Source organism: Cervus canadensis, chromosome 21 (assembly GCF_019320065.1).
Source record: "Cervus canadensis isolate Bull #8, Minnesota chromosome 21, ASM1932006v1, whole genome shotgun sequence".
Classification (NCBI taxonomy): domain Eukaryota; kingdom Metazoa; phylum Chordata; class Mammalia; order Artiodactyla; family Cervidae; genus Cervus; species Cervus canadensis.
The window spans coordinates 5568248-5588212 of NC_057406.1; the positions used below are offsets into that span (position 1 = coordinate 5568248).

Sequence of the window (19965 nt, forward strand, 5' to 3'; positions counted from 1 at the left end):
TGAAGAGCTGACTCTTTGGAAAAGACCCTGAATGCTGGGAAAGATTGAAGGCAGAAGAAAAAGGGATGACAGAGAATGAGGTGGTTGGAGGGCATCACCGACTCATAGACACGAGCCGAGCAAACTCCAGGAGATGGTGAAGGACAGGGAAGCCTGGTGTGCTTCAGGCCATGGGATCGCGAAGAGTCGAACACGACTTAGCAAGTGAACAACAACAAGACAGAGCCGTGATGGAGTTAAAGAGCTGTAATCCTACCCGGCCCTCTCCAGCCACACGCTCCAGTCACTCATGTGTTATCGGTCACCCGTGAGAACGGAAGCTTTTAGGTCCCTACCAGCATACACACCGGGCCCCTGCTCTGGGCAACTAGGATGCAGGTTCCAGGAGGACACGCCTGCCTCTCCTTGGTTTAGAACAGCGCTCGACACCTAGCAGGCACTCAGTGAGGCTCTGTCCAGAGAGTGCAAGAAAGGACACGTTCTTAAACTCAGCAGTTCAACCTTGGAGTCTTTATCCCAAAGAAATAGTTCAGAGGAGCCCAGCAGGTGCAAGGTATGACGTGCAGTGCGTCTTCAACAACAGCAACCAGGTGGACACCTGTCCGTCCCAGATGAGTACCCTGGCTTGCAGAGAACGCGGCTGCAAGGGATATGAGGTGGTGTGTGCCAGTTATAGGCATCATCATGGAGGCTGGGAATGTTTGTGATGGAAGACTGGTGGGCAGTGTATGCCATGTATGTATACCATGATGGTAACCACACCAAACATACGTGCCTGCCCACGAGGACCAGAAGATGCTGTGCAGAAGGTTGTATTTGGAGGGTGGGACTGTGGGTTCTTTTCAAAGTTTAAAGCTGGTCACTAAGGCCATATTTTAAAATTTTTAAAGAATGGATAAAGAAAATGTGTGTGTATATATAAATATGTATCTGCACACACAATGGAATACTATTCAGCCATAAAAAAGAATGAAATCTCACCAGTTGTGATATCATGGATGGATCTTGAGGGCACTATGCCAGGTGAAATAGATCAGTCAAAGGAAGACAAAAACGATGTGGTCTCACTCGTATGTGGAATCTTAAAACGACAACAACAAGAGCAAGCTTGTAGATCCAGAAAATAGATTGGCCATTGCCAGAGGTGGGGGGGAGTGTCAGAGGGGGTGAAGGGGTCCAGAAGCACAGCTCGCAGTTATAATAGGATAAGTCCTGGGGACGTGAGCGCAGTAAGGTGACCGTAGTTAGTCGTACTGTGCTGCGTATTTGAAAGTCGCCAAGAGTAAATCTTAAGAAGTTCTCATCCTGTGGATGGTGACGAGCAGTGTCTAGACTTATCCTGGTGAGCATGTCAGTGTATACAGATGTCAAGTCATTATGCTGTATGCCTGAAACCGACGTGATGTTATATGTCAATTATGCATCAATAAAAAATTAAACACAGGAGAAAATGCTGCCACGTTTGACGTGACGTGAGATGAGACAGACTCTGCATCAGTCCCGGTCCTGGGCAGCTCCGTGGCGCTCTCATCTGTGTGTCTGTCCGTCTTCCGTCTGTCACTTCGGCTCTCTGTCCACACCATCTCTGAATGAGTGAATGAGCTAAAGAATCCCCCGGAGGAGAGAAGCAATCCAAGGACACAGAAACGGGATGTGATGGCTGAATGGGGTTTAAGAGAAAGGCATGTGGAAGGTACCCCTGAATTATGTCCAAGCTGTGAAGTTATAAAGCCCAGAGGCAGAGAATTGAGTTGGTGAAATTTCAAGTAAAAATATGCACAAGATTGGCATAAATCACAGATGCCATAAAACGAATGAAAGAGTGGAATTTATCTTTCCCAGACAGGGCTGGCCTCATTACCCACGCATGTGCCCTCTTCCCTTCCCTCCTGCCGCTTGTGAGTAATGAGGCTCGGAGAGGAACCGCACATCCTTAGCGATGCCCACACACTTTCTCTTCCCGCTCCCGTTTGCTGGGCGCGTGTGGATCCATCGCTGGGAGTGCTCGGAGCCAGTGGACGATGCCCCCTCACGTCTTCACAGCACCAAGCTCGGCGAACCGACGCACGCTCAGCCAGTGCCCTGCCGCCGTCATGCTCTCTTACCCAAGAACACAAGCCCGGTTCATAAAAATTCACAACAGGCCCCTCTTTTCTCAAAGACGTCACACTGTGAGGTTCTCAAGTCGCTTTGCCCTTCAGGTTAGCCCGCTTTTCGATTTTGGTGTCAGTGGATCTTCCAGAAAACCCTTCGGGATGCCACGTTTCCCGGACTTTCAACCTCCTGGTTTATACCGAACCCTGATAAGATTCACAAATAGGAGTCGTGCTCATCAAAGGGACTAGAATTTCACGTTTGCTTCTTAAATTTAAGCGAATCGATTTTGTTTAAAGTGGCCTGAGTACACTTTAAAAAATTCAGAAGGGTCCTTTCTCAAGCCTGTATTTTCCAGGCCTTGCTCTTTTGGGGCCTAAGTCTTAAGTTGAAGATTCAGGGTCAGAGCAGCATCAGTAAATCAGCCACAGAGGCACGGCTGGCTGTTCTGAGATGTGAGCTGAGAAGCTCAGGAGCAAAGCCGGCTGGGTCACCCAGGGCTCTTCCCACTGTGCCGGCCTGGCTGAGGGGCAGAGGGCTCTGTGGCCGTCCGCGGGCCATGGCCCCACCCTCGTGGGGCGCCCGTCTTGCGTCCAGACCGGGGCCCAGGCGCTGTGTCGCCTGCCATGGGTTCTGCTGGGCAGCTGGCCTGATCCCAGCCCCGAATCCTAACTAACTCTGTGCACAGACTTACTCTGCAAGGGAGGTGATTATTGCCTGGAAACCAGTCCAAGAAAGGCTCAACGCCTCAATTCTCTAAAAATATGTATCTACAAAAAAGTTCTGATTTTTTTTTTATACCTTCATTTGCTTCCCTTTTTGAAGGATTAAGTGGAATGTAATAGTCGTGATGAGGAGTAACCAGTTTGTAACATGGGACTGAATTCAGAGTACACCTGTGCAGGAATCCAGGCTGTTGCTTCTCTCGAGACGCACCCTGGACAGTTTGCGTGGCTCATTTGTGTCAGCTTCTTGGCGGCACATTGGCCAACTCAAAACTGGGGGCCAGCGGGGGAAGAGATGGTGACCCACGCGGCTTCAGCATCCCTGCCTTCCCCACCCCAATATTCTCTCAGCTTTTCCTCTCCTGATTTCTGACTTTTCTGTTGCTATGGATAATTTTTTCCTCAGGCACACCTAAGGAACCTATTTGTGGGTATGTATCCACAAAGGAGAAGGCAAAAGAAGAGGGTGGCAGAGGATGAACTGGTTAGATAGCATCACCGATTCAATGGGCATGAACTTGAGCAAACTCCAGGAGATAGCGGAGGACAGGGAAACCTGATGAGCTGGGGTTATAAAGAGTCGGACACAACTTTGCAACTGAACAACTGGAACAGTCCACAAATACATACCGCAGGTGGTAGATAATTACCAGCAAAAATTTTGAGTTTGGAGTTTCTGGCTTCTTCTTTTCCCCAACTAAGAACCTCACAGCCAAGCTGGAGTCAGATAGGCACAGTGTTCAGTGCGGTAGAAAGAGCTTTTGGAGACCTGGGTGAGCTGAGGTTATAGAGTAGACTCCATGCCCCGTAGGTCCAGAGCGAGACTGTTCATTCTCAAAGATGTCCACACGTTTTTATTCCCTTACCAATAATTTCTGTTAAGTCTGGGAAGGATTTTCCTGAAAGACTGAATCAGAAACTTGAACACATTCCCAAGGAAATCAGCCCTCAAACTCAAGCAGGAGCTACAGCTAGACCTTGTCCCTGTGTCCCTGTGAGGGACAGCTGACCAGCCCGGAATCCGCATGGGCGGACAAGGTCTCCTTCCTGTAAAGTGGGATGACAGTTACCCGCCTCCCTTGTCGAGAAGAATGAACGGGAGATGGCACATGAAGGCAGCACAGGTCCTGCCTTGCCAAATGATGCACACAAATGATGGCTGCATTTCTTCACAACAAAGAACCTGACAGCAGACAAGGGGTCCCTGGACCCCTGCCCCCTCAGCGCTCACCGACATGACCCAGGCTCTTCGCCGTCCTTGGTCCCACTCCTGCTTCAGGGCCTTGGTGCCAGCCAATCCCTGGGCCCAGAGAGGTCTGCTGGGGGCTAAATCCCAGCTGAGTCCTTCAGCTGCCATCTCTGCTCAAGTGTTGCCTTCCCAGTGAGGCCCGCCTGCACCCACTCCTGGGGGTTGCAGCCTACCCCACTGTGGACATTCCCAGTCCTGCTCACCAGTGCTCAGCCATCCCACTGACCCATTGTGCAGGGCACTGGTATCTTCTGTTTATTGTTGGCCTTGCCCCAGCTGGAATGTAAATTCTGCTAGGGCGGCCACTCTGACACCTAGAGCAGTACCTGGCACTTGACAGACACTCATCGAGGCGTCATCGGGGAGAATGGAGGTGTATTTCCCACGTCTCTGTTATCACTGTCTTTTTAAATGCTTCACTCTGTTTTAAAAGTACTCATTCTAGTAAAAAACCAAGGTTGTAATTTCTCTAACATAGTTTTTCTTATAATAATAATAATAAAATGATCATGATGATTTTTTTTTCCAGAGTACCTTTCAATGTATGTATTACACCAAGGCTGCAAAGCATCTTCAAGATTAGCTGGTAGATGAGTCATCAGATCATCACATTAGAATGATCACGGAGCTCTTGCTCCAAAGAAATTATTGGTTTTCCCTGCTGGAGTGTGTGTGTCTCAAATGTATTCTCTTTCAGGGATAAGCTTAAGGACCACGATCAAGATATCAGCAAAGCACTCGCCAAACTAGATAAATCCAAAACGGGCTACATATCCTTGTGCAGGCTGCAGAAGCTGCTGCAAGAATGTGGCTGTTCTCTGAAGGAAGAGGAGCTGACTGATCTTCTAAACAGGTTTCCTTTGAGCAAGTTAACTGTGGTTCTCACAGCACTGAAAATCAGGCTGGTCATGTCGCTTTCATGAATTTTTCCTTCTCTGTCCACTCAAACAGCCTTTCGGCATTGAAGTAATCCCCATGCCACCAAAAATTGAGTTTCAACCTGTGTTCAGAAGTAAAACTATAATGTTGTACTCCCAGAACATTTATAAGCCAATGTGACTCAATTAAAAAAAAAAAAAAAGAATGAGCCCTCTAATAATCCTCTGGTCAGGCTACGTTCTAATGGGTTTGAGTCAACCCAAAGCAAAATGAAAGCAACTTGACAAATACATAATTTTCCTGCACGTGTGTCCAGCAGCACAGTCATCATTTTTTCACGTTGTTTTTGTTTCACCCACGTTATTCATACTTTTGGGCAGGAGTCAAGTCATCCTGCAAGGCTTATGAAAAACAGTAGCCCTCTGCCCTGATGTCCCCCACCCCCACCTTCTCCTCCCTAGAGTCAATAACTTCCAGTGCTTTAAACACCTGTTTTTGGTACTTAAGTTGATAGTCGTAAATGACAAACTTAAACAGCAACTTACTGATTTTTCACTTTTAAGGCAGTGTCTGTCGGCTTCCTATCAGGAAGATGTGGGTTTAACTCTTTTTCACCCATCGCATAATCACCAACCCCCTCACCCCCCCCCAGCCTCCCCCACCCCATGGAAACCCACGCAAATTTACCTCCATGGGCTCCCCATGTTGCCACGTCACAGTTTCCTGTGGTTCAGTGTTCAGGGTTTATATTACTGTGATGAAATGATCACTTTTCTTTTCCTGTGTAGCATTTTGTTTTCCCTGGAGTTAATCATTATTTTTTTCTATTTGCTTAGTTTCTTTGTACTTCTTATCATTAATTAAACCCCAGTTCATTCCCATTTGTGAAATCCCTTTCCAGTGTGTTCAGACACCTCAGCCAATCTGTCAGCTTCATCTTCTCGGATGTCCCTTTTCATGTTCCTCAACTCTCAGAAATTTTCTTGATTTGTTTCATTAATGAGTTCCTCTCCTGTTTGTTTCTTTCTGAGCCTCCTACTGTTATTGACTAGTGAGCCACTTAAAGTGTCTCCCAGTATTTTAAATCTTTCCTGTCCTCCATCTCTTTTTCTTTTTGCTCCACCTTCTGGGAGATTTTCTCAGTTTTAGTTTGCAAGCCTTCTTTTGAGATTTTTATCCCTGCTAATCATACTTTTCATATTTTTAATTACCAGCACATGTTTTTAATTCTCAGAATATTCCTTTTCTATAGCATCCTGTTCTTGTTTCATGGATATACTAGTTCATTCCTCTGAAACTATTAACAATAGATTTTTTAAAGTTTTCTTCACTTGAGAAATGTTGCTTCTCTCCTCAGTGTTGCTTTTTCCTTCCATCTTCCATGTTAGACACTTTCCTCAAAAATATGCCCCCAATAAGGGTGAGATACTAAGAAGCAGATTAAAAGTTCTGCACAGATAGGTAGAGCTAGTCAGCTTTGGTTTGAACTACTTTGGCAGGGTAATCTGGCAGGTAGTTTCCTTGGAAGACTCCCAGTGTCAGAATCTTTAAAACTTTTCTTTTGGGCTCGTCAGATTTCCCAGGGACTAAGGTTGCCAGGTAAGACATAAAATGCTATGTTAAATGTAAATTTCAGATGAACAGGTTTTATTTTGTTTTCGTTTTTAGTGTATGTTCCATGCAATATTTGGTATATATTTATACTAAAGTTATTTTTGTTAATCTGAAACCCAGCTTGCGGGGCCCCTCCCTCAGGCTCTCTGACTTAGCCTGGGCCCTGAGAATCTGCATTCCTAACAAGGTCCTGGGTGATGCTGACGCTGCTGGATCAGAGCACCCTGAGAACCACTGTTTGACACCTTTTAAAAACTTCTCCTTCTGTCATTTTAGGAGGAAGAGAGCTAGTTATGTGCTTTTGGGCCACTTTAACTGCAAGCCTTATCCTCTTGTAATTTTGAATCAAAATAATTCATTTGACTGCCCCTCGTCAAACTGCTTCCACTTGCAGTTTCTAACCTGCCACGTTCCATAGGTGTGCAGGCTGGCAGTTCTATGACTGAGCACCTGGATCTCACGTTCCTCTCTTTGTGAGGTGAGGGTATTAGCATTCCCTCTCTTCCCCCTAAAAATTGTGAGCAGTTGCTCTAGAATTTGCAGCCCAAGTGAATAACTAGCCTAAGTCCCAGGTCAAGTAACACGTTACTACTTCTTGGGAGGTGCAGGCGCCTTATTACAGAGTAAGTATTCCCAAGTCCTATCTCCTGTTCCTTATAATAGGGGTCCTTAAACCCAGAGCCACAGACTGGTACTGGTCCACAGCCTGGTAGGAACCGGAGCGCACAGCAGGAGTTGAGTGGTGGGCGAGCTAGCAAAGCTTCACCTGCCACTCCCCAACACTCACATCACCTCCTGAATCATCCCCACCTCCATCATCAATGGAAAAATTGTTTTCCACGAAACTGGCCCCTGGTGCTAAAAAGGTTAGGGACCTCTGCCTTGTAACATTGCTCTTATTCACCTCACTTGTCCATTTGCTATAATCACCCAATACATTGTTCTTGTAACATTGAGCAAACAATGGGTTATTAGACCAACTAAGAATAAGAAACATAAAAGATATTATTATTTTTAAAATATTTATTTATTTATCTGGCTGTTCCGGGTCCTCGTTTTGGTACTTGGGATCTTCTATCTTCATTTCAACATGTTGGATCTTCAGTTGCTGCATGTGGGATCTAGTTCCCCGAGTAGGGGTTGAACCTGGGCCCCTGGCATTGGGAGCATGAAGTCTTAGCCACTGGACAGCCTGGAAGTCCCTCAAAGATATCATTTTACCTTCATTTATTCCTTCTCCCATCCTCTTTCTTCCTTTAGGTAGATCCATGTTTCTGGCTCTTTGATTTTCTTTCTCTCAGAAGAATGTGTTTTAGCATTTTTGAAGGCCAGGGTGATTGTTTGTCAGAGAAGGTATTTATTTCTCCTTCACTTTTGGAAGGTAAGTTTCACTGAATATAGAATTCTAGGTTGGTGATTTATTTTTCTTTCAACATTTTAAATATTTCAGTCCACTATCTTCTTACTTGCATGATTTCTGATGAAAAACCCCATGTAATTCTTATCTTTGTTCCTCTATAGATAAAATTTCCACCCTCTCTGGCTTCTGTAAAGATCTTCTCTTTGTCTTTGATTTTCTACTATTGCCCAAGTTACTACTTACGTATTCCTACTAGCTTACAGCTCCAGAGGTCTTTGTTCCAGGAAAGCAGACCATGTCTGTAGTTCTCTGTGTTCACCCATCTCTCCAGATTTGGAGGTTTTGTTTTGCCCTGTGACCTCAATTTTCTGATGGGACCAAGGAAGACCATTGGTTTTCAGTTTGTTCTGCTTCCTTCTATCTTAAGGATGAGAGCGACCCTTCCAAGTTCTTAGGCGTAGAGCCCCCCACCCTCTTTCTGTCACTTTTTCTCTCCATGTCCCACCTTTTGTCAGCTACAATATTTTTTTTGCAAAAGCTAGTTAACCTTTGCGTGGCCTACAGCCACAACCAGGTCCTCTTCTGCTTGATTCATAGGTTGATTATAAAACTCAAATGCCATTAAACAGCGTTTCATAATTATGACTGTGTACATATTCATAATTCATAGTATTCAATGTCCAAGAAATGAATGAAAATTAGCTTTTTTCTCAGCGGCTCTACCCCTGGGCCTCCGTGTCCACCTCATCGTAGGCAAACCTAGGGACACTGTGCATCTTTCTTAAGTCATTTGGGGAAAGGCTGTAAATGAATATGTACAGAGTCATAGTTATGAAATGCTGTAGACTCTGCTGTAAACTACTTCCTAGAACAGTCACCCTACAATAGGGTGATTTCTTTAACCATCGCTGTTTTCTGAAGTGGGGTTCAGTGTTTTCTGAAGTTCGACATTGTCAGCCTTCAGCTCTCCCCAGCATCTGCCCTAACTTCCGGTTCTCTCCAATTTCCCCTGGGTTCCCTCTGCCCTAGAGCCTGGCTCCTTACCTCCTGTTCCAGATCACCACCAAGAGCCTCCTAGACTGTCCAGGGTTGGAGCCCCTGTTGCTTACACCCACATCTTTTCATTTCTAAATTTGCATTCTTACTTTGCTGGAGTATTTCCTGGAGTAATTTCCTAAGAAAAGGGGGGGACAGGAAAACAATTTTCTCAGCTCTTTGTCTGAAAATGTTTTTTGTTTTCCTCTGCGCAGATTGTTAGCTTGCTGGAACATAGACTCCTAGAGAGCAGGTCATTTTCCCTTAAAATTTTAAAGGCTAGTGCTCTATTGTCTGTCTGTATGTGTATGTACATGTGTATGTATACATGTATGTATATGCATGTACATGTAAGTGTATGAGTGTGGATGTGTGTGTGTGTGTGTGTGTGTAGAGAAAAGAAGGACCATTTCATCCTCAAGTGCCTGTATCCTCTCTTCTTCTTTAAATAGGGTCTCCTCTCACTGAATCTATTTCTAGCTGAACATGAATTCAAATGCATTCAGTGAATAAATCACAAAAAATAGCACCAGATAAATAATCCACTAAATGATTACAAGAGACTCTTGTTAAAATGTAGTTAGGCCTGATACTTTCGTAAACAACACAAGGGCTGTGGAATTTCTGTAGTCCACCTGTCAATGGGGTGATCAACTTTTTTACGAGTTGAAACCTTAATAAGGATCCATCGCTCAGTTGCTTGTTTCTTCTCAAAGACCTCTTGATGATAAACATCTCTGTTATTTATAATTATATGTAGATTATTCTTTTCTAGATCCAAAATAGACTTTTCTAAATAATACTGAGATTAGCATATGCATTTGATTTTATTACTAAATTTTAATACCAAGTTGGCAATTTACCCTGCCGATGAAATGGAGCTGATTATCCTCTTCCTCGGCGTCTCGGCCGCGCGAGCCAGCGACGCGGGGCCCGTGGAAAGCAGCTCTGCAGCTGTGGTTGGAGAAACGGCTCTTGGCTCCTTCTCTTTAGAAGCCGCTATTCCAGTCACTGGAAACTTTCCTCTCCACTTCCTGGCGTTCCGAGCTGTTCTTTGACACACGCTCCAGCCTGCAAAAGAACATGTAGGGGTTAAGATGCCAGTGATCCCCAGGGAATCTGTTACAGAAACGGAAACTTTGAGTGCCATCAAGCTGTGTTTTGCATTATTTTACATCTTTAATAAATAAGCTCTATAGTCTCATGAAACTTGGATTTGCTCTCTCAGAGTCTTCTTTTAGAATTAAAGATATTTTTTCTGCATGTTGGAGTGGAGCGCAGGAGCCTCTTTTTCTACGTGGATGTCCTTGTTGAGACACACACACAGATGGAATTTCTTTTTAAAATATTTTTATTTACTGATTTATCTGCCGCGTCGAGTCTTAGTTGGGTCACGTGAGCTCTTTTGTTGTGGTACTCGGATTCTCCAGTTGTGACGTGTGGCCTTAGTTGCCCTGCAGCACGTGGGATCTTTGTTCCCCAACCAGGGACCGAACCTGCATCTCCTGCCTTGTAAGGTGGATTCTTAACCACTGGACCACCAGGGAATTGCTATTTGAGAAAATACTAAGCTGTGTAGGTTTTTTAAAAAAAAAAAAAAGATGTTTTGGGTGCTCTCAGCTTGACAACATAGTTTCAACCACTCTTTGATGAAGAATTTAACATCTATTTTACTCAGCCCCTCTTTTCCTTGTCAGTTGCTCTGACATACTTCCCCGATTTCAGAGCCCCTGCCGTTTCTCTGGACCATTTCTCAGTGAGGGCCCTGGCCAGCTAAGGCCTCGAGGAACACAGCCCCGGCCCCCACCGCCCAAGTCCTGCCTCCATCCCAGCTCTGCCGTCACTGTCAGACGCATCTCCCCAGATCACGTCTCCGCACACATCACGTTCATGCTGAGGCTCCTGCATCTGCCCCACCACAGGGCCGGATTCCTTAAGCCAGTCCCCCACCCCCACCCCATGCTCTTCAACCCCATGAGCCCGACTGTCCAGCCTTCAAGACTCAAGAGCTTCAGGGCGGCGTGGGCTGTGGCCCCACCAGCAGCAGTGGCCCCGAAGCCCTTCCCTGAGTCCTCGTGTAATGGCATAGCTGACCCACGTGCATGCACCTACAAGCCAGAAGAGGGCGTCTCACCTTTAGTCACGTCCTCCCCACTGCTTTATTCCCAGCAGGCGTTTGTTGACTGAGTAAGTGATGGCGTTTCTAACTAATATATTATTTTCTTTCTTTGGGGACAAGTTGGGGAATTGGCTGGCACAATAACTCCATCAATTACCTTGACTTCTTGCGAGCGGTGGAGAGCAGCAAGCCGGCAAGACCTCAGCCCCAGGAGAAAGAGGAGAGCATGCCGATTAATTTTGCAGCCCTCAATCCAGAGGAGGTTCTGAAGAACATCCAGGAGGTTGTTGCCGCCTCCAATCTGGCTTTGTCAACGGTACGACAGACCACACACGCCTTTACTGTGGGAACTGAAGTTCTGGCACCATGCCAGTTCCTGGAAACCACCTCTCAAGCCAGCCCCTCCTCCTGGGCCCCTCCACCTCCCTCCACTCTCCTGGGGCATCAGAACTCAATGGTGGGTCGGGATCAGACTGTTCATGTGAGCACGTGTGTGTGTCCATTTCTGCTCTGTGCAAAGCTACCATGATCACACCCAGCATGTGTTGTGTGAGGCCGAAGCACTCGCCGCCAGCAGAGGCAGGATCTGCTGTGAGGGCAGGACTTTCTGGGCAAAGAGGGCAGAGGATGGAGGCCTGAGGTGAGAGTGGGCTCCTGGGCCCATGGGGGTGGGCGATGCCATCTCAAGGCAGCCTTGAAGAGGCTACCCAGGGCAGGGCTGTGGCCAAAGACTCACTGTGACCAGGAGCCCCAGAAGTGTGAGAAGGGAGTCCCCCTGGTACGCTGACATTGAGGCTGACATTTCTTGACCCCGTGGGGTATGTCAAGACCCGGCCTACATGGGGATAGTGCCGTGGGGGGCGTCCTCGGAAGACAGTGCGTGGGCCATGCTCCTGGCGAGGAACTGGTCCCCCTCGAGGGTCCCCACGTGAGCTGCCCCCTGCAGCAGGTGTGGGAGGAGGCAGTGCCGTGTGCAGAGGGCAGGCCTTGCCGCCTAATGAGATGGTGAATCCAGAGCCACCCATGCGATGCCGGGCACACGGTCCAGACAGCACAGTGAGAGCAGGGCTGCCTCCATGTCTGCGATACACAGACCCACAGACCCGCCCAAACACCCAGGCCTGGGCTGTCTAACCCCCTCGGCACCAAAGGCAAGCTGGGCTCCTGGGTCCAAGCGTCCGGGGTCAGGGGGAGAGACGAGAGGCCAGGGGCAGCCCAACCAGCCTGTGACTGTTCTGGAATGCCAGCGAGCGTGGCCTTCCTCCCAGACAGCAGAGATGGTCTGCATGTAGGAGTTCACGATGAGGATCTGACACTTTTGGGCCTTTTTTTTTTTTTAATAACTATCTAAAGATCACAGATTAGTATGACCTCGCTGTGGGTCAGCTGGAATCCCGTCTATATACCCTGTCGACACCAGGTTGCCCTGGCCCAGGGGTCACCTCGTGAGCATTGCAAACTCAATGTGCACAGGGGGCCAGGAATAAAGAAGTGATGCAGGGGTTGGGGGTGGCCGCAGCAGGCTGGGGGCACAGCCCTGTCCAGAGGGCAGCTTCTGCTCAGCACCCCCGCCGACCACCCACTGCTGAGCCGAGAGATGGTCCCAGTTCAGCTAGATCTTTGCATTTTTCATGAGCAGCTATGAAATCTCCTGATTTCTAAATGTCAGCACGTGTTTCAGATCTGTCAGAGGCACCGTGCAAGCCAGATAAGTCCACGTGCAGGGCGGCCCTGCCCTCTCCCAGCTCAGGGTGGCTCCACGCCACCCCTGTCGGGGTGGTTCTCAAACAGGTCCATGGAAGCTGCGGGAGGAGCCCCAGTTCTCACTCCCGAGAAACACTCCTTAGGAGGCAAGGTTTCAAGCAGGAGAGTAAGATTCTCTGGCCACGAGACTGCAGGTGGCCTGAGTGGGGAGGGTGGCCTTTGTGGCAGGGAGGGAAGGAAGGAATGATGTATCTGAGGAGAGGGGTCAGCAAGGGGACAGAGACACATGCGGCATCTCCTCAGGTCACGGGGGACCCATCTCGATGCAGCCTCTTATTTCTGAAATGACGCAGCAGCACGTTGTATATCTGTGCAGAGTCTATAGCTCCCTACGCCTTTGCATGTCTGAGCCTCCCTGCCCCCAGCCTGTGGCTTGTCAGGCTGGACTGACACACGAGGAAGCCACCAGCCCCCGGGGAAGTGCGGGTCCCGTGGCCACACTGAGCCAGACCCTAGCTCACCCCTGAGGTCCACGGAGCCTTGCGGCTCCACGGGGCCTTCTAACGCCCTCGGGACAGGATGCTCAGTCAGCGCCCTTCATCTGGAGGGTCATTCCCCTTAACAACCTGCTGAGATCCACTATGCGAGGTACCTGGGACAGGTGTGTCTTCAGGCCTGCCGTAGTAGAACTTAGACCAACCCGAGTTCTGAAGTCGCGGCTTTTATACTGAAGACGTTCAGCGCAGAGAGGTTGAGGGCTTACCGTGGGTAACACAGCCAAGGTTCAAAGTCGACCTCCCGGCCGTGGCGCCAGAGGCTTCCCACCGTCGCTGGCTGTGTCGTATCCCCACAGGCAAAGGCAAGCTCACAGCCAGACAGCAATTTGAGGTTAATTTGGTGACACGCATAACACCACCCCCTGGACCGATGGGGGTGCCTAGTTAGTCCTGAGTGACAATTAACCACAAGGGAATTTGGGTTTCGGTCTGCAAGCACGTTCAATTCTCACTTAAGAAACTAAGATCTTGACCTGCGCCTTGATATAGGTTTTCTAGCGCAAGAAAAACGAATGATTTTGTTTCAACAGATGGGGGAAACGTGCTTCCTTTTTATAGCAAATGTTTGCACTTTGGTGTGACTGCTGTTCCGTTGGGTTGACACTCTTCCCCAGCTCCTCCAGCACAGATGTCGGTGGTGGGGTGTCCCTGGGAAGGAAGGCCGTGCGGGCTCTGGCCAAGGGGAGGCAAAGGACAGCAGCCTCAGGGTTCAAGCCCTAGGGTGGGGATGGGAGGGGTGGTCCCCTGTCTGCTCCTCCTGGCCATACTTCTGGCGTTAGACTCCTATCACGAGACCCCTGCTCTACATCCCAGTGCAGTGGAATTTCATCTGAGCCTCTAGTTATGAATGATTCCTTCAGGAGCTCGAGTTTAATGATGAAGAGACCTCAGGCAGGTTCCTTCACTGCTCGGCTTGAGACCAGTGAGGGTGGGGCTCCTCTTTCACTCCTCTTCCTCTTCATATCCAGGTTGGAGGGTAGAAAGTGAGTTTCCCCAACAACACATTGGCTCCTATACCAGACGCCCCTTCTACCTGTGTCTCAGTCCTGGTGCAATTATTTAGTAATTTAGAATCTACAGGGAACTCCCATTCACTTGATTTCATTTGCATTCCGAAAAGCAATACTTAAGAAAAATATTTTTGAAATATTTATTTGATTGTAATATCTGCTTTTTTTTTTATTGTAGGCATTTTCTGCATTGGATAAAGAGGACACTGGGTTTGTAAAGGCTTCGGATTTTGGACAGGTTCTTAAGGATTTCTGTTACAAACTAACAGATAACCAGTATCATTATTTTTTGAGAAAACTCAGACTTCATCTCACCCCCTACATAAATTGGAAATATTTTCTCCAGAACTTCGGCAATTACGTTGAGGAGGTAAGAGTGTCTGCAGCACATAAGCATTTCTCTTTGGAAAAGGGCTAAAATTAGTCTTGGCAAAATAGATAATTGATTAAAACCGTGTCACATAAATCGGCAACCGCCTGAGTTAATTAGCTTATTATAAATGAAAAGTTGATATTGATTCTACGTCGAGTGTCAGAAGGTACATATGTATCCTTTACTTCATTGAAATGTTATTTTATTTTACTGATTTTTGAAGAAGTTTAGGAGAGGCTTCAAAGTTCTGGGAGTCATAGGTCCCTGAAGATGATCTAGTGTCCAGAGAAGTCAGGCCCTGAGGGAGTCAGGACCCACTTAGGAGACCCTTGTTGGGGACCCACTGTGTTCCAGGCCCTGGGCCATGCAGCAGCCAAACCTCGGGTAGGGGTCAACCTGGTTGTGGCGGGGTCCTGGGGGAAGTCTGAGAGGGCTTCCTGGAGGAGGGTGGGTGGCTGACCACAGGGCTCTCGTTGCTTCCTGGGACCACTTCTCTGGCTGCATGAACTGTCCCTCCTTAGGCTGTTTCCTGCATCTCTAACTGTAAATGCACCAACATCAGTAGTGACAATCACAGGCTACTTTCAGTGAACTTGGATTTCTTTGGTCACCATTCTGTGCTGAGTGAGAGGGTGCCATGGTCCCTGCCTTCATGGAAGGGGAGACAAAAACAAATATGAAAAGTACAAAAATAATGCAGCAGCTAAATCGCAACAGGCTTGTGATGGAATGCATTTAACTGCAACCCCCCCCACCCCCCCGCCACCAGCTACACACACACACACACATACACACACACACACACACCGTCATAGCTGGATTCTCCTTGCCTGGAGAATTCCATGGACAGAGGGGCCTGGCAGGCTATAGTCCATCGAATCACAAAGAGTCGGACACGACTGTAGAGACTTAACACACAGGCACACGTAGCTGGACGCTTGGGTCATTTCTGACTGCACACATTTGTATACAATCAACGTCTGAGTCCATAAATCCTCAGTCACTAACGTGGGATAAACTCTTGAAAGTGAGATTACCAGAGCAAACAGTATGAGCATTTTAAGGCCCGAGGCTCGATACAGTGATCATGAGAGCGGCAGACTCTGTGGGCGCGGCGCTGCTCTTAGCCCTTTACACGGGCGAACTGGTGCAATTCTTCTGCCATCACTAAGCGGCACATGGTAGCAATATCCCATTTCATAGATGAGAACACTGGGCGCAGACATCAATTCATTGTCCACAGTCACCCCGGAGGTGGGTGGCAGAGCTGGTTAGTGACCCCGGAAGCCTGGCTCCCGACTCCAGGCTTCTAAATGCTGTGCCAGCTCCTCTGGGGACTGTGAATATTTTCGTCTTTGCCATTTAGATGGTCATTCCTAACAAAATGTACTATTGTGTTGCCTGTTTTAAACGTTACATCAAATTCTGTCTTCAGAGCTCTAGTTTTTCTTGCTGTACTATCACGAATTTAAGATTTATCCCTGTCGTTCCATGGGCTTCAGTTCACTCACTGAAGCTGCTGTAGAGCTAGCCAGTGAAGTGGGAAGTGGATCCATTCCGTTGAATGGGCAAACCCCGTTCGGTTGTCCTCCTGCTCACGGCGGGCCGGTGGTTTGCGGTTTTCTCTGTAGCAAGCAGAGCCCAGTCGGGCTTCTGTGGCCGTGTCCTTCGCACACTCAGGGTCACTCTACGTGGACCGACTGGGTCGGGGAGGGGGAGGGAAGGCACAGGTTCAGCTCCACTGACACCCCCACGGTGGCTGCGGCAATCGGCGTGTACTCTGGCCGGCCCTGCAGGAGAGCTCCCCACGCGCCATATCCTGGAGCCCTTGGCATTATCGAGATTTCATTTCTGCTGACACTTTCGAAGTTATCAGCCACCCAGGCTCCCTCCTCTGGGAACTGCCTGGAAGGGCCCCGCTTCTTTGCTGGGTGGTCGTTGTGAACATCTCCTCCTGATCCATGACTGGTCTTTTCTCTTTGTTTATGGTGATGCTCCCTATTTTTATGTGACTTACACCTGTTTGCTGATTTTAAAAGAAACACCTGTTGAGAAAATTTTGGAAAATACAAGTGTAAAAAAAAAAAGAAAGAAAACAGTCATTTAACCCCATGATGATGGTGCAACAGGAACAAGCTCCATCCTGCTGAATGAGGCCTTCTGAGCTCCAGGCCCACCCGGCACATCCCTCACCTGGGATGAGGGAGGGGATGGGTGGAGCAGGTGGGCTCCGGAAGTCAGGTACCACCCGCCTGCTTCCTCAGCAGGGTGGACGCCAGGCAATTCAGCTTCCGAGCTGGTCTTCTTCCCAGGGCCCACGGGCTGCTCTGGAGAGCTTATTGGTCTATTTCTAGTGCATTCCCCTCCCCCCCCCCCCCCCCCCGCCAACAATTCTTCTACTGTGGTGAAATACATACACTTTAAGTGTCACCATCTTATCCTTTTCTAAGCACACAGCCCAGTGGCTTTACGTCCACTCATGTTGCTGTGTAACCACTGCCAGAACTCTCTTGATCTTGCTAAACCAAGCCTCTGCCCCCATTAAACACTTAACTCCCTACCCCTCTCCCCCAGGCTCTGGCAAACACCGTCCTGCTTTCTCTGTGAACCTGACAACTTTGGGTGCCTCGGATGAGTGAAATCATACAGTATTTGTCCTTTCGTGACTGGCTTAGTTCACTAAGCATAATGCCTTCAGCGTTCATCCTTTTTGTAGCACATGTCAGAGCGCCCTTCCTTGTTAAGTATCATAATATCCGTTGTATGGATAGACTGTATTTTGCTTATCCGTTCACCTATCAGCCCACACTTGGGTTGCTTCCACATTTTAGCTCCTGTGGATAATGCTGCCGTGAACCTGAACGTACAGATCGAATGCATGTTTTTACACAGTGGCGGTAACGCTGTAGATGTAATCACATATCTTGCTTTTTTTCCCCTTAACATTGCATGTCACTTCAGGTTCTTCCAAACGTAAGTTAAATGTCTATATAACATTCCATCAACTCTTAATTTTTAGGTATTTAGGGTTTTTTCCCCCAGTTTTTTAGATTGTAATATACTTTGCGGTGAACACTTTGTATGTCTATGTCCACATTTTGGATTTTTTCTCCTAAAGAAAGAAACCGAGAAATAAAATAACTGGATTCAAAGGATAGGAATACTTTTATTGATCTTGAAAGCAGCCCTATTTAAAGAAAATACTTTTTTTTTCCTGTGAGGTTGCATTCTATGAAATTGCCATCTTTAGAGCCCTAAATGATTGACTATTGACAATTTTATATGGTTTAAGCTAATAGTGGTAGTAGAAGCTGTTTGTATCTATTTACATGATTTGGAGCGCAGCAATCTTTGTGATGGAGAAAATTAAAGTCACCCCTGGGGATAAAGTGTTAGCAGTTTGGAATGAAAGTGTTAATCACTCAGTCCTGACTCTTTGCAACCCCATGGACTCTAGCCTGCCAGGCTTCTCTGTCCTTGGGATTCTCCAGGCAAGGATACTGGAGTGGGCCGCCATCCAGGGATTTGTCCTTTCCGACCCAGGGATTGAACCTGGGCCTCCTGCATTGCAGGCCATCTGAGCCACCAGGGAAGCCCAGTGTGATGGTATATTTCCCTCTAGTCTTCTTCCCGATACAGATAGCCTCTGGCAGCGGGGTCAAGGACAGGGAGCATGCGCTGCTGAAATGGGGGGTTGTTGGGGATTTTCCTCAACTCTGAAAAGACTCTTTTTTTAAACATTTATTATTTGTATCAAAGTAGTATATGGCCATACAGGAAAAAAAATGGAATTGTTGCAAAAGATTTCAGAGCAGAGACCACTTGATCCAGGGTTCACCCCAGTCCCATGCCACAAAGCAGTCCCTGTGACCCCTGCTGCACCTCTCTAGCTGCACCTCCCTGTCCCTCAGCTCCTTGTTCCCCCATTTCTTAACCACAACCCCCGCCCCTGCCGCCGAACTTTGACCGGTTCCCACCCCAGCCGCCCAGCCTCTCCTCTGGGCCCGAGCACGTCCCTCCCGGAGCTGCCTCTTCCCCTCCCGTGACATCGCTGGCATTTCCGCGTCAGCAGTGTGTCTCTAAAGCGCGGATCTCGTGGGATGTGCCCCGTCCCACCCACCTTGTCCATCAGCCAGGGCTTTCTGTGGGCCACCCTATATCCTAGCAAGAGAGACAGACGAGCAATGAGAACATGTATCAGATGTCAGAATCTGATCTGTGCTGTGGGATCAGATAAGGCTGGGCAGAGGAAGGCCCGGTGAGAAGGGGACGTCTGAGCTGAGACCCTGCGGAGGGGAGGGAGGGAGGGAGGCACGTAACCTCTCGTGGAGGGGGCCGCCCTGGAGAGCCCAGCTGGCTCAAGATTTGGCGGCTGCCTGGGCTGGGGCGAGGGGCAGGGCAGAGGGGGTTAGTAGCAGGGGCCCTGGGAGCGATGGGGCGGGCGGCATCGTCGCACTCTGAACCGCATGGAGACCCAGAGCAGGTTTGGGGAGAGGAGTGCCATGGCCATGAGGGGTCTCAAGGAGAAGACGCGGGGGTGGGGGCCAGCAGGGAGGCCGGCGTGCCCTGGGGAGGGGGGGGCGTGCTGGCGGGGCCCCTTTGGCAAATGGAAGGCGAGAGACTGAGTCAGGAGCAGCCCTTTGACGGGAGGGGGCAGGGGGACAGGTGTCCTGGCCATCGGTCTCACCAACGCCCCATCACGGGACTCGTGGCGGCTTCCAGGTCTCCAGTTGCTACAGCGTCTCCTTGCCAAGCACACGTGAGCACGTGCCCAAACCCTTCCCGCGGCCCCCCGCCGGCCACGCGGAGTCCTCGTGAGCTCCGTCCGGCAGCGGAGGAGGCCCGTCCCTGCTCACGGGTCCCTCTGAGCACCTCTGCCGGCTCTGGAGTCCCCGAACCCAAAGCGTGGCGAGTGGGGTGTTTGCAGAGCCTCTAGTATTGCCCCCTGCTCCCCCCACGCTCGCCTACCTGACCTCATCTCGGAGTCCCCTGCGCCTCCAGAAGCACCTTGCCGAACAGTCTTAAGAGGAGGCTTTAGAACTAATTGTGACGCAAGTGACGGCAGGAAGTGTGCTTCGAGGCAGAAGGGGCCTGGGGGCTGCAGGGGCCGCAGCAGGGACGCCGGCACCCCCCCCCGCCCCCCGCCATGGCCCACTGCTCAGCCCTCCTGCTCTCCCCGTCTGCGTGCACCAGGCGCTTGGGATGAAATGGGGAGGGGGTGTGGAGATGGAGGTGCCTTTACCAGA

General features: G+C 49.0%; 1 protein-coding gene across 1 annotated transcript in view; it reads left to right on the top strand.

The window, feature by feature from the left end:
- Nucleotides 1-19965, top strand: part of EFCAB6 (EF-hand calcium binding domain 6) — a 251019-nt gene that overhangs the window by 196145 nt on the left and 34909 nt on the right. The window contains exons 24-26 of the mRNA XM_043441591.1: nucleotides 4766-4921; nucleotides 11196-11391; nucleotides 14525-14716. Of these exons, the coding sequence (XP_043297526.1) occupies nucleotides 4766-4921; nucleotides 11196-11391; nucleotides 14525-14716 (544 nt within the window). The remainder of the gene's footprint in view (nucleotides 1-4765; nucleotides 4922-11195; nucleotides 11392-14524; nucleotides 14717-19965) is intronic.